Source organism: Rattus rattus, chromosome 3 (genome assembly GCF_011064425.1).
Source record: "Rattus rattus isolate New Zealand chromosome 3, Rrattus_CSIRO_v1, whole genome shotgun sequence".
In the NCBI taxonomy this organism is placed as follows: Eukaryota; Metazoa; Chordata; class Mammalia; order Rodentia; family Muridae; genus Rattus; species Rattus rattus.
In genome coordinates this window covers 199,824,299-199,850,278 of record NC_046156.1, presented here as the reverse complement: position 1 = coordinate 199,850,278, position 25,980 = coordinate 199,824,299, and the positions used below count along the sequence as shown (strand labels likewise).

The 25,980-nt window shown below is 45.2% G+C and overlaps 1 protein-coding gene across 1 annotated transcript; it reads right to left on the bottom strand.

The window, feature by feature from the left end:
* On the bottom strand, positions 1-21,144 carry Hmgcr (3-hydroxy-3-methylglutaryl-CoA reductase). The gene is made up of 20 exons (XM_032899004.1): positions 20,769-21,144; positions 16,495-16,682; positions 15,859-15,970; positions 15,537-15,624; positions 14,504-14,588; positions 13,205-13,310; positions 10,405-10,511; positions 10,183-10,299; positions 9,508-9,668; positions 9,162-9,409; positions 8,891-9,066; positions 7,128-7,322; positions 6,511-6,669; positions 6,216-6,373; positions 5,519-5,624; positions 3,690-3,860; positions 3,150-3,290; positions 2,907-3,065; positions 1,987-2,141; positions 1-1,638 (listed from the first exon to the last, which is right to left on the bottom strand). The coding sequence occupies exons 1-20, from the start codon at positions 20,773-20,775 to the stop codon at positions 1,584-1,586; spliced, it is 2,694 nt and encodes an 897-aa protein (XP_032754895.1). The 5' UTR covers positions 20,776-21,144; the 3' UTR covers positions 1-1,583.
* Positions 21,145-25,980: the final 4,836 nt, after the last annotated feature.

The following is a 25,980-nucleotide window of genomic DNA, read 5'->3' as shown; positions in this document are numbered from 1 at the left end:
TCAATGTTAACTTCCTTTCATAATTTACTCAACTGGAAAAAGTATTCTATAACAAAATGTATACAATTTAGTAATTGTACAAAACATGGACTTAGCAAGATGACATTGATCACAGTCACCAGCATCAACACTCAACACGGTTTACTGCCACTTCCATGACAAGCTCAGGTAAATAAAATGGTACTGGCTGAAAGTCACAAGAGGAGCAGCTGGAAACTTTACATACAACAGCAACGTCAACCTTCCACAATAATACTGACACAGTCACTGAGCTCCGTGCCGCCGCCGCGCTCGGAATGTCTTTCAGAGTCCGTCTTCTACACAGACGTCAGCTTCCAAGACCAAACGAAGCATTAGATAGAATACAAAATAAGGAGCTCTTTATTATTATTTATACAAAACTGGTACATTAAAAAAAAATTAAGATTCAACAACTCTGCTGACCCCCTGAGGAAGCTAAGAGCTTTTATGGGTCCACCAAAGGAGCCCATAAATGATTCAGTCACCCAACTCCTGGCCACAGGAACAAGGCACACAGCTCCAGGGCCATTCATGTGGCTCCATCACTGGCTCTGTAGGTTGACTTCCCTTCATTAGGCTCGGCAAGCAAGCCAGGCTTTCCCGGACCAATGCTCCTGAGCGAGGTCTTCTCTGGCCCAAGCTAGAGCATTTTATCCGTGTAAAAGTTGAGTTCTTTTATTTCTTAAACACTTCCAATAAACTCCTAGCATTAGACACTTTATTACAACATATACAGATTTGATAGTTTACCAAGAAATCTAGAATTCAGCTAAATAAGTTAAAATGTCTCCAAAGAAAGTTGGCTTAGAGAAATGGTCGTTTTCTTTAAAAACTGCTCCCACACTCTAAGTTCTGAGATGTCCAACCTGCTTGTACTCTGCTCTAACACTAAGAGCTCTGTGTCTTTAGTGCAGACTATGGCACAGCTAAAGGCCTCTCTGAACAAAGACTGAGATGAACGCAGCGACTCTTTTCTTCGTCGAGAACTATTTAGCACTACTTAGCACATTATTCTGTAGTTTGAGAATAAAAGTAATTCTTCCATGAAGAAGTAGGTCCCCAAAAATCAATAGACCAGCACCAAATGAATTATTAGTTTACAAAAAATAAACTTAGATTGCAAAGTTCTACAACCCAGACTGAATAAATAAAAATCAGAAGTTCTGTCAGCTACAGTGTCATTTAAAACTCCATTTTAACCCATTGGGAGGTGAGCCCCACACTGATCACCAGGAACTCCATCATTTCGTCAGAACACCAGCTTCCAGCTTGTGGCAGCTTTCAGAAACGAGCTGCAGGTCACATCTGTGGTGCTCAGAGCACCATGACATCCACAGGAGCTCGTTCCAGAACACGGCACGGAAAGAGCCACAGTTCCCACGTCTGAGGAGTCTGTGCAAAGGACCGCAGACGTCTCTAAAGAGCCAGAAACCAAGCAGGCGCCTGCCTCACTCATCACGTTCATCTTCCACAAGACACTGCACTGACATTTTTAATTCACAGATTTCATGTTAGTCCTTGAGAACCCAATGCCCGTGTTTCAGTCCAGTATGTCAGGATGCTCAAGCTGCCTTCTTGGTGCATGTTCCCTGCAGATCTTGTAAGTTTATCTTTGATCTAGTCAGGAAAGACAAAGTGACAGAGTATCAGCACTGCACAGTGGGGGTTGGGGTGCACATGTGTGGAGGGCAGAAGACAGGAGGGCGCCCGCCACCCACTCTCTAGTTTGACACAGGTGTCTCTCAGTCTGGAACTTGCCAGGCTGCCTGGTAGGCAGGACCTGCCTGTCTCTTCCTGCCCAGAGTTTGGATTTACAGACTGTACCACCACACCTGTTTGGTTTTTTTTTAAAAAATATCTGGATTCCAGGGCTTGGACTCAAGTTGCCCAAACATTTTGGTGGTTAACTCCCAGACCAGGATTATAAAACTTTATTTGGGAAAATTTCATGTGTGGAAGTCTTACCTGTTGTGAACCATGTGACTTCTGACAAGATGTCCTGCTGCCAATGCTGCCATCAAGGACAACTCACCAGCCATCACAGTGCCACACACAATTCGGGCAAGCTGCCGTGCGTTTTCTCCAGGATTGTCTTTGCACGCTCCTTGGACACCCAGCATCTGTAATCAAGAGAGCAGCATGAAGATCAGTACCTGGAGAGGAGCAGAGCTGGGCTTCCGTAGAAAGCAGTCAGGCTGAGCTCACGGCAGCAGGCGCTTACTTGCTTATTGTATTTCCTTGTGACTTACCAGGCACACACACCCAAACCATATGTGTGCGTTTATTTTGTTTCTGAGGAACCCTATACTTATTTAGACATCCTAAAGCTAGACTTGCTGAAAGCCAGGGTAAAAAGATCAGCTAGGGGTTGTGGATTTAGCTCAGTGGTAGAGCGCTTGCCTAGCAACCGCAAGGCCCCGGGTTCGGTCCCCAGCTCCAAAAAATAAGAAAAAAAAAAAAAAAAGATCAGCTAAGACGCAGAGTAGAGTGAGGCACCATCCAGGAGACACAGAGTGCCCCTGGCCTGATGGCTAAACTTGGTTGTCAACTTCACACATGGAGGAAGAGGGAATCTCAAGAGATAAACTGCCTCTAGCAGTGAGACCCGTGGGCCTGTCCACCGTGCACTTTCTTGATTGCTAACTGATGAAGGACCCAGCCCAGGAGCCTGGGCAATAAACGATTCACAGCTGAATGTGAGGCTAGATCAGGCGGACGTCCACCTCAGTGCCTGTCAACTTCCCTTAGCAATGAACGTTTACCTACACGTGTACGTTGAGATAAACCCTTTCCTGAGTGTGTTTTAGTAAGAAACAGAAAATAAACCAGTGTAAAATAAACCAGTCAGTGGCCCGAGAGCACGAGGCAGGCTGAGACAACCATACCTGCAGGCAGGCTTGCTGAGGTAGAAGGTTGGTCCCACCACCCACGGTTCCGATCTCTATAGACGGCATGGTACAGCTGATATATAAGTCTTCATTTGTGGGACCACTTGCTTCCATTAACGTAATACAGTTTGAACTCCCCACATTCTGTGCTGCATCCTGGAAGGAGAGAAGGATGGAGACTGCAGAGCTCCTCCACTTGGAGCACCAGAGCAGGAAGGACCGCGGGAACAGAGAGCTCACCTGGCCACATGCAATGTAGATGGCAGTGACAATGTTGGCAGCATGGGCGTTGTAGCCTCCTATGCTCCCAGCCATGGCAGAGCCCACAAGATTCTTGTTAATGTTTACGTCAACCATAGCTTCCGTAGTCGTCTTTAATACCTAGACCACATTGTGGAGAATTAAGTAAAAACCACCTGCATCTACCTCTGTACCTCTAGAAAGCAAGGGTATACATGTGACCCCATTTAAACTATCCTGAGAGTGCGCTCGCTGCGTGCAGACAGGCATGAACAATAAAACAACCATTTTAATAGAAAACAACTCTACAAATGTAATCTTATTAAAGATGGTAGTATTCTCTTAATTTTTTACTATTTTTAAAACTTTCTTTCAGCCCTGGCTGGCCTAGTCTGTAGCCCACCCTGGCCTCAGACTTCCAGGGATCCTCCGGCCTGAGTCCCAGAGCTGGGATTACAGCTGTGGGTCACCGCCCTGGCCTCAACCCAACTAGAGACACTAACGTGTAAAACACAGGATAGAGCACCCATGCTCACTCACTTCTCTCACCACCTTGGCTGGAATGACAGCTTCACAAACCACAGTCTTTCCTCTCCCTTCGATCCAGTTTATGGCAGCAGGTTTCTTGTCGGTGCAATAGTTACCACTGACCGCCAGAATCTGCAGCTCAGGAAAGAACTCTTGAAGCTTCAGAAGTGCTTTCTCCGTACCCTAGTGAGCAAACACACATAGTGCATGATGGAGCTGCCATTCTGACCACCTTAACTGTAGTAAGCACAGTCATCCTACACATCCAAGGTATTAGAAATGTCCAGAATTCTCTGTATCTGCTAATGCTAATGTTCCATACCCTGTTAGAATATCAATTCCCCCTTTCTGGCCCTGCCTGGCCCTACACCACTCTACTGATGTCCACAAACTTAGCGACTAGTTAGCTCGGGTAAGTGGAACCATGTAGAATTTGGTAATTGGCGATGTCACTTAGTTCTACTAATGTTCTACGTTAACGTATCTCTCCTCACTTGTGCATGTATCCACCCAATGAACACTTAGCCTACTTCTGCCTATTGGCTAGTACGGGTAATGCTGTGAACATGGTATACAGGGATCTCTGAGATGGTTTTCAATTCCAAACGTAGACTGGGAGACAGATGGCACAACATTCTTTTTTCAAGCTGTTAAAAAACCACCATACTATTCATTGAGAATTTTAAAAACTGGGTTGGGGATCTAGCTCAGCGGTAGAGCACTTGCCTAGCAAGCACAAGGCCCTGGCTTCGGTCCCCAGCTCCGAAAAAAACAAAACAAAACAAAACAAAAAAAAAAAACTTAGGCATTCTTTCTGAATAATGTTTATAAATAAAAAATTGTAACCTGACTAGATGATTTTAACATTTTCTATTTGTCTCTGGTAAAAAGTTATCTGCAAAATAAAATGTACACCATACAAAAGTCTCTCAGGAAACAAAACGAATAGATTATATAAACAAACTCGTTATGTTGACATCTTAAAGACAGTGTTCAGAGCACGCCAACACCTGCCTGTAAAACCAACAGTCAGAGTCAGACACAAACCTGACCACAAGCTGCAGACTAGCTTGGTCTGCACATGTGCCCCAGGCCAGACAGTGAGACCCTGTCACCCACCCACAAAAAGAAACCAAGAAAAAAGCCTCTAGAAAGGGTCAATTTCAAGATTGGGAGACAAAGCTTTTGGGGGGCAATGGGTATGCTCAGAACTGACCTGGGGCCCTATGCACCTCCCTACACTCTCAAGCTGCACTAAGCTGAAGCCCCAGGGCCACTCCTCCTTGGGAAGGACCAGTTACTGGGCAAAGTTCTGAAGGGCTAGCCCAGAGCCCTCCCAACCCTTGTGAGGACATTTAGGACACAGATGTCAAGTCCACGGCAGGCAGCGCTGCATGGCGGGATTTCTGGAGTTAAGAGCTCTGGCTGCTCTTCCTGAGGACCAAAGTCCAGCAAAGTGCAATTGCCAACACCCAAACTCCAGTTCCAGAGAAAGCTCATGTCCTCTTTGACCTCTATGGACAGACATCAGGCACACATGTGGTGCAGAGACCTCCATGCAGGCAAATACCCATTACACACAGCACATTCTATCTCATTTAAAAGGCAGAATACTACTAACCCACGCTATGCTGAGCAGTATTTAGCCTTTAACAAACATGAAGTCAGTCAGCTAACCGTGAAGTACATACTGTATGGACATGGTGTATCAACAGGACACACTGGGTACAGCAGCACAGCTCCAGTCCCAGCACTCAGGATGCAAAGGTACAGGAATCGTCATGGGCTAAGGCCAGCCCAGCGTGCCCACTGCTGAGCTCTGAGAGTGTGTCTGCGCTCACCTTGGAAATCATGTTCATCCCCATGGCATCCCCTGTCTTGGACTGGAGACGGATGTAGAGGTTGCGTCCTGCCAGCGTCACGTGAAGTTTCTGTAGACGTGCAAATCTGTAAACACAAGGGTTTTATTTTAATCCAAGGTGAGAAATTTTAAATTTTAATCCTTGATTCAGCAGGGAGTATTTTTTCTTTTAGACACACGAAGGCTTCTACTGTAGCCGAGTCTCATGCTCAGGCACTGAACAGGTGAGCCAACACTTTAATACACGTTAAGTCCAAATATAAAAGCAAACACGTTAGCCTGAACAACACAGGAGCTCCCATCTACTGAGTAGGCTTCTGTGTGACTGTAACAGGCTTCAAAGTAAACCTACGGCCTATCTAACACCCACCATCTGTGTAGGAATCCTCTCCAGGGCAGAGCAGCAGTCTACTCTCAGTGACGACTTTGTCTTCCTAACTCACTGTTACTGAGTGGCTCAGGCCACCAGAGAGTACTTTTACCTGCTGAGCCATTTTACCAACCACTAAACCCAGTGTATTTCTATGAGGTAATTTGTCTGCATCGACATCTACCCTAACCAGGAATATTTCTTAGACTAAATGGATGGACTCGGGGTGCTGCTGCATTATCCTAAGCAGGCAAGGCATTTAGCATTCACGGAGAACAAGTGACTGTCCCTATGCACGTGAACACACCTGCTGGTGCTGTCGAAGGCCTCCTTTATCACTGCAAACCCTTCAGGTGTTTCAAGCCAGGTCTTCACCTCTGCAGAGTCACAAGCACGAGGAAGACGCACCACTGGGCCTCGGGTCATCCCATCTGCAAGGACCCGGCTGCTGGCACCTCCACCAAGCTAAGCAGAAGATTGGGGGAACATATTAATCCACTTCAGTTTCTCCCAAAGCCCTCGTGTCTGTCCCCGAATCTGTCCTGCTTGTCTTCTCCCTAGTTCAGCGTGGAGTATGTTAAAGTAGACAAACTCCAACTTACACTGATCGCTCTGCAGCCTCTGTTCGTGCTGGCCACAAGACAACCTTCTGTTGTTGCCATTGGCACCTGGTACTCTTTCCCATCCAGGCACAGAGGCCCTGCCACTCCAACAGGGATGGGCATATATCCAATCACGTTCTCACAGCAAGCTCCCATCACCTATGAAACACAGGTGGGCAACACGTGAAAACCCACCCTGGAACAGACAGCAGCTCATGTCAGTCACTGTCGCTAACAGCAGTGCTGTTGACCAAACCAAGGGCTTCACCAGTGAACATTCTATCGCTAAGCCAAACCTCAAATTCACTAATATTCAGTTAAAAAATATTTAAACTGGCTGGGTGGTGGTGGTGGTACATGCATTTAATCCCAAACCCTGAAGAGGCAGAAGTAGGTGGATCTCTGAGTTCCAGCCTGATCTATACAGATCAAGTTCCAGGACAGTCAGGGAAACACAGAGAAATCCTATCTTTAGAAATCAAAATAAATAAAATAAATAAGCAAGCAAGCAAACTGTTGGACTCTTCCAGCAATGATTATAAAATCATGAAAAGCATTTCCTAAGTAGCAGGTCGGCTACAAGTTACAGAGCAAGGCCTCCTAATCAAACAGCATACCAAGGAGTAATTATAGTCTCTGTAAGGCAGGTACTGTAGAGAAGATGGCTCTGCAAGCTTTGCGGAGAGGAGCTGCCGGCGAATAGACACACCACGCTCATGCGTCTCCATGAGAGTTTCCAGTTTGTAGGCTGGGATGTGCTTAGCATTGACCAACTGGATGATCTCTGCATCACTAAGGAACTTTGCACCTTTCTGAAGAAAGGAAACAGAAAATGAAGAGATGGGATTAGAGTTAAGAACTGTAATTCATACGCAGAAGACCAAGGAGCACAGTGCAGAGCAGCTTATGTGACTATAAGGCAGTGTCTATCAACCCTGGGAACAGAACACTTAGCCAGAAGAACAGAACTTACGAGAACGCCTTGCCCTCAGTCCGCACCCCCTGCCCTCTGTACAACAGGACCCTCACTGCACACTTAAATGTCCATGGACTGATCAGTGAAATCAGTACATATCTGCTTATACAATGACAGTCAATATATACACTCTTCAGTAAAATTTTTTTTGTGGGTACAAGTTGTGATCCTTAAATAGGATATATTCCAGCTAAGGATACCAACTCTCAAAAGAGCTAAAGTACAAAAAACATTAAGAGAAAAATTAAAAAGCCTTTGGGTTTGTAAAGGGGTTTGAATATCAAGGAGACCCAGGGAAGGGCTTGCTATGCAGGCGTGAAGCTGAGTTCAGATCCCTAGCAAGCACATAAACGCCAGACACAGTAGTATACATCTGCACTCCCAGCACTGGGCAGGAAGAAGACACAGGCAGTTTCGGGGACTTGCTACGTACAGTTTGACCAAAATGACAAGCTCCACATTTAGTAAGAGACCCTGTTTCAAAAAAAAGAAGGTAAGGCCAGGAGCTATCACATGCCTTTAATCCCAGCAGTGGGGAGGCAGAGGACAGGACTTCTGAATTTGAGGCCAGCCTGCTGCTCTACATGAGGAATTCTAGGCTAGCCAGGACTACATAGTAAAACTTTTTATTTAATTAGCTTGACTGTGTTGGTTATTCATAAAACTATGCATTCTAAATATCTGTAATTTCCTCCGTCAATATATCTTAATGAAGTGGGGGTAGAATGGAACTGTATCTAATCAAACATGGAAAAAAATTGGTAGACCAGGAAAACATTCTTATTACAGAAAGAATTAGATTAAGCTGATAAGGCTGGAAGCATAAATGAACATATATAAACATACAAATGAACATATATAAACATGGTGGGAGAACACAGCGTCCAATGCAGCCCACTTCAACACACACGGATTCAAAAGTCCCCATCTCTACAAGACAGTGACTCACTGCGAGGAGGTTTTATTCTAGAACAGAGAGCAAAGAACTGCTGCTGGCTTTCCAACTCCCTCAATGGTTAATATCTTGGGGACATCACTGAAGGCTCTTGAGCCTGGGCTGCTCATCTGAAGGGTAGGGAGAACACCCCCAAAGGCTGTAGGGGAATTCATACATGTCACTAAGCCACATGATACAGGGACTAGGACATAGTAGGCCTCGGTAGTACCAGTTTTAACTTCCTTTGATTAGAAAAAAGTACCCAAAAACATCCTTTAAAAAAATAAAATAAAATAAAAAGTGTGAGCCCACCCTTGTCCCTCTCTGCATTCTCCCCAGTGAGCCCACCCTTGTCCCTCTCTGCATTCTCCCCAGTGAGCCCACCCTTGTCCCTCTCTGCATTCTCCCCAGTGAGCCCACCCTTGCCCCTCTCTGCATTCTCCCTAGTGAGCCCACCCTTGTCCCACCTCTGCACTCTCCAGTATCTGCAGACATTCTTCATTAGGTCGAGGCTCGCTGGGGAGTTCGATCCCAGGCTCCTGTGCCCCCAGGGCCAATGGAGGGCTGGCTGCAGAGGCGCCAAGCACAAACGTAGCTCTGCCCGCAGTCTCGGCTTCTGCCACTAAAGGTTTTATAACCTCAACTGTGTGAGAGGCAAAAAGAATCACTTTCAGATGAAGTCCACTTGTGGGCTCGGGGGAACAAGAGGAACTGAGAACGAAGAACATGGCGAAGTACCTTTTCTGTCTTGGTTCACTCCTGGATCCTCCTCCACTGACGAAAGCTTCTGGTTCCTCCTCACAAGCAGAGGCTCACGTCTACAACAGTTGTCTTGAGCTTTCTTTGGGGTCACGACAGGAGATGTGATAGGATTTTTTAATGAGAGTGTTGATTCTGTCTCTGCTTGTTCAAAGAAAATATACTTGACAGCCAAAAGGAACGCTAAACTCAGGGTAATCACTTGCTCGATGTCCATGCTGATCATCCTGAGTGAGTGAGAGCACAGACAAATGCTCAGTTCAGAAACAGAAAAGGCACAGCACAATGCTGTGAGAGCACAGTACCCTGGGCTCCAGTCACTCACTTGGAGAGGTAAAACTGCCAGAGAGAAACACTCGGCTCAATCCTCTTGGACACATCTTCAGCCAGACCCAAGGAAACCTTAGACTGTTCTGCTGTGCTGTTCTGAGGAGAAGGATCAGCTATCCAGCGACTGTGAGCGTGAACAAGAACCAGGCCTAAAGACTGAAGGAACATATTTTAAATTGTGTACCCTCTGCTTTCTCATCCCTCCCAAGTCCAGAACCAGACAATTTCCTCCTCATCCCCTCACCCCACTCCCACTCCCCCACCATGGTAAGAAAGGCCCCAGTTTGCGAAACAAAAGAATGGACAAAAGACATTCCAAAGAAGAGTCTTTCAAAGACAGAGGAACTTGCAAAATCTACTCAGGAGAGCAAGAAAAACAAAGACCATAAGGCCCAGTGGGGCAGAGTGGCATGCACGGGTATCCCAGCACTCGGGACTGAAGCAGGGTGGTTCAAAGTTCAAAGCCAGCCTTGGCTAGCCAGTAAGCTCCTGTCTTAAAACATCAAACTAAAACCCCCAACTTCAAAGCAACAAAGAACAAACTCAGAAAAGGAGAGGACTGGAATATCACCAACCAGATATTCTATAAACAAGACAAGAAGCTAAAAACACAAACAAAACCCCCAAATACCCGAGGCATAAGACACACTGGAGGAAAAAATGCCATTACCATGATCATCTTGACCCTTTGGGTTACTGGGTTTGGTTTATTCTCTTCTTCTTCTAAAACTCTAGCAAAATGGCTGAGCTGCCAAATTGGACGACCCTCACGGCTTTCCCGAGAAAGCTACGAAGAAAAGGTAGGTGTTAGGAGGAATGCAAGGGACTTAGGTAAAGGGCAGCATGGGAAGTCCTACTTCATAACTGACGACACCAGCAAAACCAGTCTTACCTCTAGGACCAGGGACACGCAGGCTGGGAAGAATGTCATGAAGACAAAGTAGTTGGCAAGCACGGACATACAGCCAAAGCAGCACATGATCTCAAGCTGCCGAACCCCTGGGAGAGAACAAGATGCACAGCTGGTGAACACGCGGTCACCTTAGCCTCTTCACCGCACAGCACAGAGGTGACGCTAGGCTTCAGAACAGCAGTTCTAAAGCTCAGCCCCGAGGCCAGAACACAGACGTCATGACCTCTCTATGCCCCCAACATCACAATGTTGCACAGAACGGTGGTGTTTAATAAACTGCCCGACAGACACCTCCAGTTCTTTATAAAATGCTGTCACTTTGGCTGAGACAAGGAGCTGTAAGACCACTACTCTACAGGAGTCACTTCGTCCTCCATCTGCTCTACTCCCCAGACTATGACAAAGGCAGCTGGGTGCTGTGTTCAGGTCATTTACAATACACACATCTGTAGGCAGTTAGGCCTTTCTGACACAGCGTCTCAGTAACCAGTTCTTACACACCACTAAGTGCAATTTTCTATAATCCCCACGGTGCCTACTGATGTTCCCTAGCATTTTACTTCATTGACCTATCTGAAAATGAGATAATGCAAAATGTTAATAAATCAAGAGTGAAAATTAACAAACATTTCACCACAAAATGTTTCAAGGGTCATTTGGTAATCTCAAATAGAAGGTACCAGAATTGTAGAGACCAGAAAAGAAATTAAGATCACCAACTCCTACTCTTTGGCTCAAATTAAAATAAAAAAATTGTATTACATTATTTCCTTTCACAACCAAGGGCATTTAAGAACTGCAAATTATATTTATACTTAAACACTAGATGAACAGAATATTTTCATACTCAAGGCCACTGAATCAATATTTAACCAATGCTTTTCACAAATTAATCATCAATGATTTTCTTTTCTAAATTCATGTTGCCATCATTCTTCCTGACTGTCCCAAGAGAAGCTTCTCTGACACTTGGGTACCACACAGGGACACAGCTGCAGTCCAGTCTTCTGAGTAGCTGTGGCTTGTATGTGTGCTGGGCACTGGACCTTCACATATGCAGAGTACACACCGCCACCGAGCTACACTGAGCCAACCCTTCTCTGTACCGGCCTTTCCTAGTTAGTCCAGGACTCGGTAGAATGTGCCCAAAGTACGTACGAGCTCCAGGATCAAACACCATGCAAAAAGGCAGGCATCGGGGTTACTGCCTAATCAATTTTAAGCCGCATCCCTATTTTCTGCAGATAAAGATGACTTTAGTGGCCTCTGCAACTACACATCTGATTCTTCTGTTCATCTCTCTAATGACTCAAGACAATGCATCAACCCTACTGCTTTCTACATCAGCGTCAAGCAAGCAGCCTTTGTTTCAAGGCCTGTAATCTCCTGGCCCATCTTCAACATCTCAAATTCTAATGCTTGAAGGAAATCCCATACCTGTGTTTTCACCTCAACATTTTATTTGACTTAGGGGTGGTGACAGGACAGTATCACCACTCAAACTCAAAACTATCTTTAAGAAGGTAACTTTTCAAAGTGTGTGTGTGACTGTGGGGCACGTATGGAGTCAGAGGTCACCATCAGCTGTCCTCCTTGTGTCTTTGTGATTAGACACTTGTGAGTCCACAGCAGACCACAGGCTGGGGAGGCCTTCAACTGCTGGAAACTCTCTTTGCCTCTGTCACGTCATAGGAGCGCTGGGATGGCAGGGACACCCTTCCTACCAAGGCAGGCTTACATGGGTCTCAGAGACCCCAACTCAGCCCTCACACTTTCATGGCAAGTGTTACCCGCCACCTTCCTAACTTACAAAAAGTACATTTTAAAGTTTGCAAAACAAGTGCTATAGGCCGAGCCACTGAGCTTATCCCTATTGGTAGGCACGTAAATTTTGAAACGATTTTTAAAATGTTTTTTCTTCCCTAAATAAAAACCTTTGTTGAATAGTAGAATATCTGTCATTACTATCAGAAATTTAAAGAAATATATAATAATTAATAAATGAATAAATATAGAGACAACCAAATAGTCTCCCAAAAGAAAGATAATTAGGGGCTAAAGTGTCAGATAACTCAACCGCTAAGATATCTTGGGCTCTTACACAGGACCAGAGTTTGATTCCTGGCACCCTCAATCCATGACTCACAACCACCTCTAACTCCAGGTGACACGATGGATGGACGGACAGATGGATGGACATGGACACACAAACACACACACATAGAGAGAGAGAGACCAAAAGAAAAAAAATCTAGTCCAATACCAAGAAACCTCATAATAGCATGATGTACTCATTCTGGCAAATTTCCATGCCAGGTCCTACCTTGTCCACAATGGGGTCCTATTGAATGGTCAGTATTAAGTCTCTAGTGTTTCTTTAAGGATGAGGAGGAGCGTGTTGAGGGTGGCCCTGCAGACATGCTAGGTGTATGACCTAGTATCTAATTAAACCACCTGACTAGATCTAGACTCCTGCACCACCTCCAACATGGCAGTTAAAATGCAAGGAGACAAGTTACTGATTCAGCCCAGGTAACAGCAAGAGTCTCCAGCCCTGCACTACGGCCTTGTTACCAACAGCAAAGCCAAGCACCACTGGCAGACACTCAGAGAGGAGAGAGCAAGCACGGAAACAGACAGGAAGGTCCATACATCCACATGCTAACAACATGTGCAGTTCAAGTCACTTAAGTCAGACTGTAAGAAGACTCAATGTAAACAGAAGACCTCCTACTTCCCTTCAATGACAGCTGTAGTGTATTAGAAACTGTTTACAAACCTGACATGGTGCCAACTCCAATCACAAGACATTCCACCAGAGCGTCAAGGGTGAACGTGGGGCCCAGGATCGCCATCCCACGAGCTATATTTTCCCTTACTTCATCCTAAAGCACAGACCAAACACAGCAGTGACTGTAAAGTGCAAGTCAACCTTAAACACTGGAGAGCACCCTAGGTCCTATACACATTTTATTTTACTATGCAAAGGACAAATATGATAGATAGGATGCATTCCATAGGCAGAGTGGGCAAGGAGAGACGCGGTCTGAGGGCTATTCCTGTGACTGACAGGCTAATCACTCACTTAGACCCTACCTGCACATAAGTGCGCCCTCTCACATTTTATGTCACATTCCGGCTCCCACTGACAAAAGCTCGGCTGAGATTCTCTGAGCTCACATTAGTACAGTAAAGCCTAGAGAATTTTCTTATCAAAATCCTCAAATGATCATAAGCAGTATCCAATATATATATATATATGGGACAGAACTATGAACTTTTTCAGTTTGGGGTGGCGGGTAGATTGATGACTGAGCTCTTGACAATCCTGCAAAAGGACCTGAGTTAATGGCCGGTCACTGGAGGACTAAGTAGAACGTGGTGCTGTGTGCTTTTGATCCCGGCACTCAGCTGACCACAGCAGGAGGGTCCCTATAACTCAGGCTGTTAGCCAACCTTGATGAACATCAGGATGAAACAAGATGGCAATGTTAATCCGAGGGGCTTAGAAACGATGTGATCTGAGCTGTCCCCACAGCCCTGTGCATTCTGAAGGTGAAGTGCACAGGCCCAGGCTCTTGTGTCTGAACACCTGACCCCAGTAGGTGGTGCTCCCTGGGAAGGCTGAGAGGGTGGAACATCACTGCAGGAAGTCGATGACAGGGTGTGGGCTTTGTGGTTCCTTAGCCTGGCCCAACTTCCTGCACACCCTCCTCTGGACTGCACTCCGCCTCCAGTTCCTGCTTGCATGAACTACCTCCTGGAAACACACGCCCAAACGAGCCTTTCTTCCTTGTCCCATGTCAGGCATTCAGTCAAGGCAATGAGAAAATGACCTGAAACACTCACTCTTTCCCCTAAGTGCCTCAATACGGGGCTTATCCATCTATGTCACTGTGCTGTAATTTCAGAAGACTTTCGAAGGGAAAAATGGGGACGTGAGACACACAAACCAGTCTTAAAACATTGTCTAGTGTGAGACAGTGGTTACATTTTGAACAGTAAAGAAATCTCATCTTGTTACTAGACAAATGTCAGGGAGATCACTTCACACTCCCAGGTTATAAACAACACTCACCTGTGAGTTTGAACTCAGGGCAAACTTGGCCAATGCACTCGCTCTAGAAAGGTCAATCAAGAGCAGAAAAAAGGGCAAAGCTTCACTGGGGAAAAAAAAATCAAGACAAGTTACATTTAACACAGGGAAAATAGAGTTTTAGAAACTTCTTAATAGAAACCCTCCTACACCACACACGCGGCAGGATCACTACTTTTATGCTAGTATTTTTAAGAAGCCTTGAAGCTAAGACATAGTTGCTAAAGTTTATTTTGTTTTACTTTTTTGAGACAAAGCCTCGAGAAGCCCAGACTGACTTCTAATTTGCTGTGTAGCTGAGCGAGGCCTTGGACCCTTGATCCTCACCTGCACCCCTGGAGTTACAGGCACTGACATGATGCCCATCATAACCAAAATCCTCCACAATGCTAAAATGCAAATGAACACGCACTGAAACACCTATCGGTGTTTTCTCAGCTACTCTATGTTTATTAAAAAATCCTGAATTAACATTAAGAAAAATGTACAATATTCAAATGAAGCCTCTTCCACCTTCCCCCAAGGCAAGAGGCTAAAAAGTAAAAGCTTTAAAATGCGCCTCAGCTGCTATGCTACTCCTGGAATGGATCTCTAGGGGACAGCGGACACACGGACACAGAGTAATCACTGCGGTACCTATGGGGAAAACGTAACTTAGCCAACGTTAGGACAACAAACTTCAAGACACTCGCAGAGTCCTACATAACTCTCACTAGTGACTCACTTTGACACCAAGGGCATGAAAAGATGCAGATGAGTGATGTTAGGAAAAGACTTGACACAGCGTACACACTCAGCATGGACACAGCGTACGCAGTATACACTCAGAAAATATGTTGAAAATCAATGGGAAAGAATATATTCAAAACGTTAACAGAGCTAGCTAATAGCAAGTACATGACAAATTTCCCATACTCTTTAAACGTTTACATTTATACATCGCCTCTAATTAGTGCAGGGAATAAAGGGTCTTACACACGTACTTCGGGAGAGCACACAGCCGGGCTTTACTTACTTTAAGCCTGTCAATTCTTTGTCGAGGAAATGAATGACGACGGTGCTGAAGACGAAACTTGAGAAAATTGTGAAGAGGCCGGCAATACCTGAACACCAAACGCCACAGTTAAAGTCTGGACTCCTTATTACACGGGCTGGCATTCAGTCTCATTCAACACTCTTAAGAGCAATGTCACGTTCCTCCACAGTACAGAGGCCTCGCATTCAGAGTATTAACTCCTTGCTGAATGGACTCAACACTCGTACAGCACCACACACTCAGAAGAGTCCCACATCAACTCAAAAGCCTGACAGCATGCAAAGACGGTGGCCAGCCTTACCCAAAATGTACTTTGACCCAAGCTGACGCAGGTTCTGGAACTGGAAGTAGATGTACAGGATGGCGATGCACCGGGTTATCGTGAGGATGATGATGTCGCTGCTCAGCACGTCCTATTAGCAGAGAGAGCTTTCAAACAAGTACCAACGAGCAAGTGCTTATTCTGCCATTGGTTCACGTGTCAGCACAATATAAATGCCAGCACAGTACAACCAAATCAAAATGGTCAACAGAGAAATCAAAAACTGAATGCAACTTTTAAGCAATCTTAATTTTTTGAAATCGTTTTTTCTGATAGTCCTTACAAACACTGTATTTCTCAAGAGAGTCAACTATACTCACTTGTACTTAAAAAAGCATTTTTTAGTGTACTCCATGTATACATGGAGCATGTATACAGCTGAAAATTTGAGGTAAGCCTACAAGACTACTCAGAACTTTTTGTTCATATATTCTCTAAAAAGGAGACTTTTACATCCCAGGCATAGCCCCTTCTCCCCTCCCAGTCCCACCCTCACAAATCCATCCCCCCCCACTAACCCCTCCCCTTCTCCGAGAAGGGGGAGGCCCTAAAAGGAGACACTCTTTAGAAACTGAAGATGAAATTCATTTTAGTCAGTTATCAAAGTAAACTAACCTCTTCAAATTTTGGGCACTCATAATTCCAACCACAGATCTTGTTGTTGCCAGTGAACATGTTCATGGACATCATACAGATAGTAAGTGTCACCGTTCCCACAATTACCTCCCAGGGATGGGAGGCCACAAAGAGGCCATGCATACGGAAAAGTCTTGACAACATTGTAGCTACACGGTCCTTGGATCCTGCAGGGAAAATACATAGAACACTTAGCATGCGGCTCATCCAAGAGGACAAAGGGATGCTGCCAGTCCCATGTGCAGCATCTCACATACAGGACGAGTTCAGCGTTCTGCATCATTCTGGAAAGGGATCATAACGCCCCATTAAAATGATGGCGGCTACTTCTGTAAACACCTCAACCTTTTATTACTAACTGGTAAACAACTTTCATGCAAATGTTCCTTAAAAAGTAAGTTTCAGGGGGCTGGAGAGATGGCTCAGTGGTTAGAGCACTGACTGCTCTTCCAGAGGTCCTGAGTTCAATTCCCAGCAACCACATGGTGACTCACAACCATCTGTAATGAGATCTGATGCCTTCTTCTGGTGTGTCTGAAGACAGCTAGTGTACTTGTATAAATAAAACAAATAAATCTTGAAAAAAAGAGTAAGTTTCAAGCATAACTCCTTGTACTTAGGTGAGCCAAGGAGTGGCAGAACAAAGCACAGAGCACGCATGAGTTTGCTCCCATGCTTTAGTTAGGTGAGTTGAAGACCCACAAACACCCTCTTCACCATCCACCCATAAACACCCTCTTCACCATCCACCCATAAACACCCTCTTCACCATCCACCCATAAACACCCTCTTCACCATCCACTGCGTAATAAAGATAATATCAGAGAAGCCTCTTCCTGAGTACCTTGCCATAAATCATGATATATGATCAAGAATCTGTTAACATTTTCATTCTCTAGGATACAAGGCAGAATGTCACCAACCCAATGTGTAACAAACTTTTCTAAGGTGGCTGTCACCAGGAATCTTTTCTGTGTTAGTAAAAGGGGGCCTGCATTTCACTAGGATGACTGCTTTTCTCCTAGCAAACTACGGGGCAAGAAGACCAATTTAAATGTGCTAGATGTGGAAGGCTCCTAAACTTTTACAGCCAGCCAAGACTGGAAAGGCAGTAGAAGCAGATGCCGGGTAAGACATGTGTCTATCGTACAGAAAGACCTCCCAAGGAGCGAAGATACAGCCCAGTGTAAGGCTCTCTGTTCAAAAAACAAAAACAAAAATATGACTTCTTGTCTGACAAAAGCATTCTCAACAGAATAGCATGAAGATCCAAGCTAATGACTACCACTCTTCTCATAGATGCTGGCTAATTAATAATTTTGACATTCCTACTTGAAATGCAATCTTATAAAGCCTCTGATGGTCTACAGAGATATTTCTCATGGTAAAACTAAAGAGCACAATGAAAAATATTCCCCATAACAATCAGTCACAAAAACTAGGTCCCATGAGATGGTTCCGTGGATAAATGCACTTGCATCTAAGCCTCACTGCTTCTAACACTGCAGACCAGACTCTGGCCTCCACACTCAGGCCTTGGTACACACCAGTGCACGCGAACGCACACAACATAATACACATGATGAAACGAAAACCAATAAACTAAGCCTACTGATTGTGAGCAAGAATTCAAACAGACCTCACACATTCACTAGGAAAGTGATTATTTACTGATGACACCAATTAGCCAGGCAGTTGTGGCTTGAGAGGCAGAGGCAGTCAGATAGCTGAGTTCAAAGCCAGTCTGGTGTACACAGAGAAACCATCTGGAAAAACCAAACCAACAAAACAAAAAATGCACCACCATCCACAACAATAGATTAAGTAAAGAAGGCAAAAAAGTATCTGGGGGTGAGGAGTGTATAAGAAAAGTACGGGCTTGGCTTTTTTTTTTTTTTTTGGAGCTGGGGACCGAACCCAGGGCCTTGTGCTTGCTAGGCAAGCGCTCTACCACTGAGCTTGGCTTTTAAGAATGAAGCCAATTAGCAAATATAATCTCAGAATCCAATATTCCATTTTTCCTCTACATTTCAATATGCCAGACTACAGGCCAATATAACTGGTTTTCAAGATGTCACCAACACATTAATTCAATCATAAAATCAATTTTGTTGCTAAGAACAGTTTTAAGTAATTAAAAATAGAAAATAACATGAAAGCAGTTGACGGATAAGCCAGGGAGCATGGGTAAGTTCAAGTAAATCTATGCATCAGGAAATTATTCACAGCCATCTCACTAGACTGTATGTTTCTTCCTGTGGGTCTCGATTTTTTTAAATAACAACTAGTAAGGCATCAAGACCTGAAAGGCATCTGTATTTATCCATTGTTTTCAGTACTGCATCATGAGTGTTACCGTTTTCTCTCCAGCATCTTGCCTTGATGTATAGCACTGACCAACAGAGACCCAAGAAACAAAGTACGTCTATGGAGGGCCAGGTTTAAAGGATGAACACTTTAAACCTGTCTAGCAGTCTCATGAGAAACACATGTCCCCTGGCTTCTCTCATAGAACTCTTTTTAAAGTCAGAAACTAAAGCAAACTGGCCAAAAAGATTGGCTTTAAGGTTTCAGAAGGTAAAGTAGTTTCAAATCAAAATCACTTCCAGTTCTCCACCCTTCATGACCAAAAGTTTCAACAGTCTTCCCTAGTGAGTCAATTTTATTCATCACTATTAAAGGTGATTCCACTGGAAAAAAATCTGAATAGCTATGGGCAAGGGCCCCCATGTGATTGCCAACGAGTAATCCCTGACCCACAACCACACTGCACCAGGCACACCAGACCTCCCTCCCAGTTCATTCCTGGGCTCACCAATCCTGACATTCTTCCCTGCAGGAGCAGTCTTTTCTTTTTTTTAAATATTTTGAAGGAAAAAATTACACAAAATCCTGTGCCTCAATCCAAGCAAGTGCACAGAACCAACCACACCTATATGGAACTGCAAACTGAGCAGTGTTACAAAGGTGTGTCAAAGTAACCATAATTATACTGTCTCTCAGGAGCACCTCCTACTTCTGTGACTATGCAAAGTGACCCCAGAGGGTCTATGCGGCAGTTTATGAAAGCTCAGTAGATAGCTTTTCTGCTACATTACAATAATAAAAGAACTTGCCTACTTATCCAAACAGAGTATACAGCAGACATTTCAGACTCTTCGGATGGTCTTACTCTTCTTAAATTCCAATTCTATCTAGGGCTAGACCACCGAGCACTGCAATCGAAGAAAGGCTTCTCTGTGATGCGTTCATTGAGCACTCTTCCTGTGGGACACATCCCACTGATCTGATAGTGTCTACACTGACCTCAAATTAATAAATGTGTGCAGGCTGTCCCTTTGAGGGTAAGAACCCTATCCTATACTGCAGCCACTTACAATCCCAACAGGACGTAACATTCTGCTTTCTTAACCTACCCTCAAATAGGACCACGACCACCACCACCACCATCTTGCACTAGAAAACAGGTTCTACACCCAACTTTACTATACATTCATTACCCCTTTCTAAGTCCATCTCCTTTTCATTTCCAAGTTCTCTGACCAAAGAATTAAGTGGAACCATAAAGAACTACTATTTTGAGAACTTAATTAGAATTGTACAATTTCAGATAGGTTTAAGGGTGTAGAAATTGATCCCAGAATACAGTTCTCCACCTACAAGTTAGACAAAAATATAGCAGTGTGTGCATACAGGACACACTCCCCCCCCCCAGACACACCCTTTATCTTGAAACAGCTGTGACATACAAGTTTTCGTGTTAATCTGATAGTTTATGCATGGTCAAGTTCTAGAAAGGCGCTACAACAAAGTAAGCCCATGGAACACAGCCCAACCTCACGGTACATCCAAGACTTTGCCCTACAATAAAAAATAAAAATGAATCACAAATAACCAAACAAATGTATATCCCTACTTTGTGTGGTGCTTTAATTTACACAGGGACTTTGTTTGTAAGTAAAAGGCCAGTAACATACATTTCCTGTGCCTTTACAGGAATTAGCCCGAAAAGGCACAATAACTTCAAGAAAAGGAAATACTCCATCTGACCACTTAGGATGAAATACATTAACCTCCCCCACCTCAGAAGTCCACTGTTTTAACTTGCGAACCTCGAAGGTCCGGTTTTCCTCGCTCACACCAAATAATCCCAAAAGGTAAAGGACATCACTATCAATGAGACTACGCCCCTTAGGAGAATGACATACAGGCCGACAGACCGACTTCGCAGGGCTAGCCTTGCCTGTACCGACCTCGCATCCTCCTCCTGGTCCACTAGGAGGGGCACAACCTGCCGTATCTACGCGGATCTTGGCTTTAGATCAATCTGCAGCCTGTATCTGGCTCTTCTCCATCACTTTAAATAAGGGTCCTGCTTTGCGGTAGCACCTGGGCGTGAACCCTTGTTCTTTAAGGCTCCGCGAACATCGCTCCCGCTGTCCCCTCTGCCTGACACTCGCTCTACACAGATGACCGTGACCGCCCGGTCAGCACAGCACCCTCCGGACTGGACCCACGGACGCTCCGTCGCTGCACTGGCCCTCAGGCCCAGCCGGCCCACCGGTTCCCTGGCCGCCGCCCTGTCGCCCGGCCTCAAGGACGTGTCCTCGTGGTCCCCTGGGTTCGCAGCCACCTCGTGGAACCAGGTGGAGCGCGAGACCCGCTGCCCCACCGGTCCCCAGCGTCCGCCCGCTCACCTCCGGATCTCAATGGAGGCCACCAAGCCGGCCCTGCCGCCGTCTCCAGCCAACGGAGCCCAGGGCGGAAGGAACTGCGCTTACGCACGCTCCGGGCCGCCAACCGGCCGCCAATAAGGAAGGATCGTCCGATCCCCTAGCCAATCGGCGGGAGGCTGCTCAGCCTGACGGCCTACGTCACGAACGGTCGCCCTAACAACCGCCCACTGCTCGCACCCGGGCGGAGAACGGGCACCGCACCATCTCTCACCACGGCCGAGCCAACCAATGGCTAGTCGGGTCCCAGCATCGCGGCCTTCCTATTGGTCCCCGAGCCGTGGGGGCGCCTGCCGGACGCCGCCCGCGCGGGGGACAGGGGATTCCGTGGGTGGAGTACCCCGAACTCAGAATTTGACCTGCAGGGTGTTTCCTGTGGGAGGACCACAGGAGGCCACCGTGTCAGAGTTGGAGCGTGGGGATGAACGCGGGTTCAGTTTGAAAAGGAAAAGCCCAGTTAGTAGAGAGATCTGCGGGGAAGTAGTAGAGTTCTGGAAAAAAGAGGAATTAAAAAGACGGAACGTGGCAGCGAGTTGTAGCCCAAACCCCTGTGACATACCCATTAGTGCTAATGGCTCCGGCAATCTAGGTCCCCTGTCACACACTGTGGATTCTTGCCGAGGAGTCTCTCTCTCGGTGTCCTCTCTGGAGTCCCTCTGCTCTCCTCCTAGCTGCAGGCCTTTATCAGCTCTTACCTCAAACTGCAATAACCTCTCCTAACTGGTCTTCCCACTCTCGGGTGCTTACACCTTCTGCTTCTGGCATTTCTGCTGCAGTAAATCTTCCTCTTAAGCCATACACCTGCCCCTAAAATCATCAGCCTTTTGCCTGCGAAGAAGCTGACACTGCCGGTATGGCCCCACCCCACTTCACCTACACAGTTCTACCCCTGTTTTAGCCTAGAGTGACTGGTCCTTCTATAGTAGTGAATTGCTTTTGACACCCCTGCTTATGGTTTTAGTTTAGCCCGGATATACCTACCCACTTTAAATTTTGAAATCCTAATTATATCTCAGGGATCATTCATATGCCACCTCCTTTCTTGATTCTCTCAAACATTTGTCATCTCTCTGTGTCTCTGTCTCTCTCCCTCTCTCTTTCTTTCTGTTTGCCCATAGCACTTCCGTAACAGTCTATGACTTGTCTTACTGATTATTGTGGAAACGTGTCCTAAAGAGAGGAAGTGGTACATAACTCCTTTGATTTTGCTCGCTCCCCCGCCCCCCCACCCAGTGTGGTGTGTGTGTGTGTGTGTGTGTGTGTGTGTGTGTGTGTGTGTGTGTGTGTGTGTGTGTGTGTGTGTGTGTGTGTGTGTGTGTGTGTGTGTGTGTGTGTGTTTGTGTTTCACCTATATGCTGCTGTGCACCACGTAAGCAGAGCAGTGCCCATGGAAGCCAGAAGAGGGCGAGTGATCCTCTGGAACTGGAGTTCACTGCAGTGTAGGTGCTGGAACTGAATCTGGATCCTCTGAAGAACCGAGGTGCTCTTAACTGACGGACCATATCTTTAGCTTTCTTAACTCAAAATGTAAGGCCCTATATTTTTTAAACACAGTACTGAGAAAACACTATATGCCCGGTAGTACGTTAATAAACTTAAAAAGTGCCTGATTAGAGTCTCATAATGGTTATAAAATAGGGACTGCTCCCGTTTCACACAAAGACAATGCTAAACAAATTGGATCAATTGGAAAACTAAGATTTCCTTCCACATCAAAGGTTTGGGCCGCTTCAATTGCCTCCCATTGCCCCAGTATAAAGCCTTTGTTCGTATCTTTAGGAAACACTCCAAAAAGGTCATTATGCCCAGTGTGTGGTGATTAGAGCTGTAAGTGTAACACAAACACAACACACTTGGTACCCACCAAAGTGAGGACAATAGAAGTGAAGGGGGCCATCGATGGCGATATTCCATTGAGGACTTCTTAAAGGGGGCAGGGGAGGGAGAGGAAATAAAAAGAAGGCAAGAAAGTAAGTAAAAAAAATGGTGGGGGTGGGGGTATAGATAAGTCCAAGAACCTAGAAGCCCTGTCATATTCTTTATGCTTCTAAAAGTCTCAAGGGCTAAGTATCTCATGTTATGGATTATACAAATTGTTACTAATACAGATCTAAAGGCAAATGTGGTGGTGCACCCATGTAATTCTAGCACTGGAAATTTAAGGAAAGAGAAACCATGAGATCGAGGCCATCCCAGGCTACAGGGGAAAACCATATATGTGTGTGTGTGTGTGTGTGTGTGTGTGTGTGTGTGTGTGTGTGTGTGTGTGTGTGTTTAAATTTCCTGAAAGGAAATGTCCTGAAAACCATTGCAGCAAAAGACAAAATGAGGTTTGAAAACTTTTGTTCCCAAATTCTGTCTGAGATTCCAGAGGACATGTGAGTTCAAAACCAAGCAAGAAATGGCTGTGGGTATAGTGCAGTGATAGGTTTGACCAACATTTCTGAAGCCCTGGGTTTGAGCTCCAACCCAGAAAAAAAAAAAGTAATTAAATTCCATCTCATTTTACATTCTTAAAACAAGAATCCGTATCATTCTCAATGTATTCCAAAAGAACTATTATTTTTGTCTCACTGAGAATTCGTGCTTTACAAATTGAATTTTTTTTGGCATGGGTTATGTGTAAAGATGGTGAATTATAGCAAAAGTAACAAGAATATGACTAAATCTTTCCGTGTTTATCCGTTTGTTATTGAGACAGGGTTTCATGTACCCCAAACTGGCCTCAAACTGTCCTCAGTAGCTGAGGATGACCTTGAACTCCTGATCCTCTTGACTCCTGAATGCTGGGATTACGGGCATGCACCACCATGCTCCATCCTCTGTCTTTCATACACCATGTCCTGCCACCCTCCCCACATGCCCACATCTCTGCTACTGCTGTCAGGGCTTCTGGTGTGCCTATGAACTCCCTTAGTTAGCTGTCCTATAAGAACAATAACAGAATCTGTCGTACTGTACCTCTCAAGTGGGGAAAGAAGAAATTATAAATTTCTATAGATTATAAATATATATAATATATGTATCATACATGTTATGTAATGACAGCGACTTGCCTGAGTTCTCACTGCAGAAGTAGCAAAGCAGGAATGTGGACTCTGGAACCTGGCTCCCGAGCCCGGGCTCTGCCCCACGGTGCGATGCGACATTATGTAACAAGGCCGACTTTGCTCTAGCACATCTCGTATTGATTGTTCAAGCTTCTGGATCTCCATCACAAAGGACGTTTCAGACCGTTTCAGACCGTTTTTAGGTTCCCAGACTGGGAGAGTTGTCACAGGTCCTGACTCCATTCAGGGTTATGGAGTCCAGCCTTGAGTGGTTCTCTCTCACTCTTTGCCCTGATATTTATTTTAAACCTCTTTGAAACTTTTCCAAACAAGACGTGGGCTGTGGGTATGAACGCGTGCAAATAAATAAATAGAAAGCAAATAAATGTAACTTAATAAGGAAATAAATAAAAGGTGGGGAAGTTGCAGGAGGTTAACAGATGTCCTCCTGCGGGTCCTCTGACTATTTCTGTGTGAGCTGAAAGTCTCACACATTGTTCTTCCGTGGCAAAACTAAACGCTCGGGCCTCTTGGCTTTTAAAAGTTTACTAGTTGAAATCAACCGGTGACACCTTTCTTTAAATTAATGGCAAAAATAATCAGGGTGTGGCGGGGCATGCTTGTAATCCCAAAACTTTGGAGAAAAAAACAAAAACAAAACGAAACTAGGGATGAAAACCTCTGCAGGAGAGTGCACACAAAGACCTCTGTGTCCCTCGCCCAGTTGCACTGGTCACTGCTTTCCTTTGCTGCCTTCCTCTAAGCCTTGTTGGATGGCGCTTCTACAAAAGCGACGGAGAAAAGGAGGACGGAGCAGAGACAGTCTTGACATTGTGGCAAGAAATTGTCATCTACAAAGAATTGCACAATAAGAAGACTTGTGAACAATCCTATACCACTAAATAAGTTTACAATTTAATATTGGGTTGCATGCATAGCTATTCTGGGCTGCGGTAGGATTTGTTTTCCCATAGAAATTACTTATATACCTGCAGATGGCATGTCCGTGGGGTCAGAGATGAGTGTTTTTACCTGAGTTTGTTTTGTTCTGAGTTGTCCTTTGAAAAGAGACCTCACTAATAACTCAGGCTGCTTTCCAACTAAAGAGTCTCCTGCCCCAACAGCCCCTAGGCTGGGGGGGTTCTTAATGAATTTTCACCAAGGTGACTTGTTCACCGGGTAATTAATGAAATAACAGTTGGAGGCAGAACAAGGAAAAGCCAGTTTTGACCCAAACATGAGCCTTGCTTCCCTTTTGGTGCCAACTTTGTCCTGTCCCCATTGAATGAGTGCGGGCATTTAAAGACCCTAGCCAGCTATTTTTGCAAAGAGCCAACTCCCTTTCTTTTACAGACCTTCCTTCTTTCTATCCCAGTCTCTCTCCATGGCATGGCTCAGCCATGCCTCACGAAAGCTCCTGATAAAATAATGAAGAGGCCTGAATCCAGAACAAGCTTGTAGAGAACTGGGTATGATCTTGTCAGGTAAGAGTCAAAAAAGACAGCTGTTTCATAATGGTCCAAGGGGCCCGCCTCAGGTTTTCCTGAGCAATCCCACTGAGAGAGAAACTGAAGAGCAATGGCTTAGGGAAATACACAGGCAGAAAACGTCTTAAAACAGAACTACTGTTGCAGGTAAGTCCAAGGCCCTAATTCTATGAATTGCAAAGTATAAGGAGATTG

Coding starts and splice junctions, on each gene's coding strand:
- Hmgcr (XM_032899004.1), bottom strand. Junction 5,625..6,215: donor GCCTTCGACAGCACCAGCAG/GTGTGTTCACGT, acceptor TTGTGTTTACAG/ATTTGCACGTCTACAGAAAC. Junction 3,066..3,149: donor TCTACATTGCATGTGGCCAG/GTGAGCTCTCTG, acceptor CTCTCCTTCCAG/GATGCAGCACAGAATGTGGG.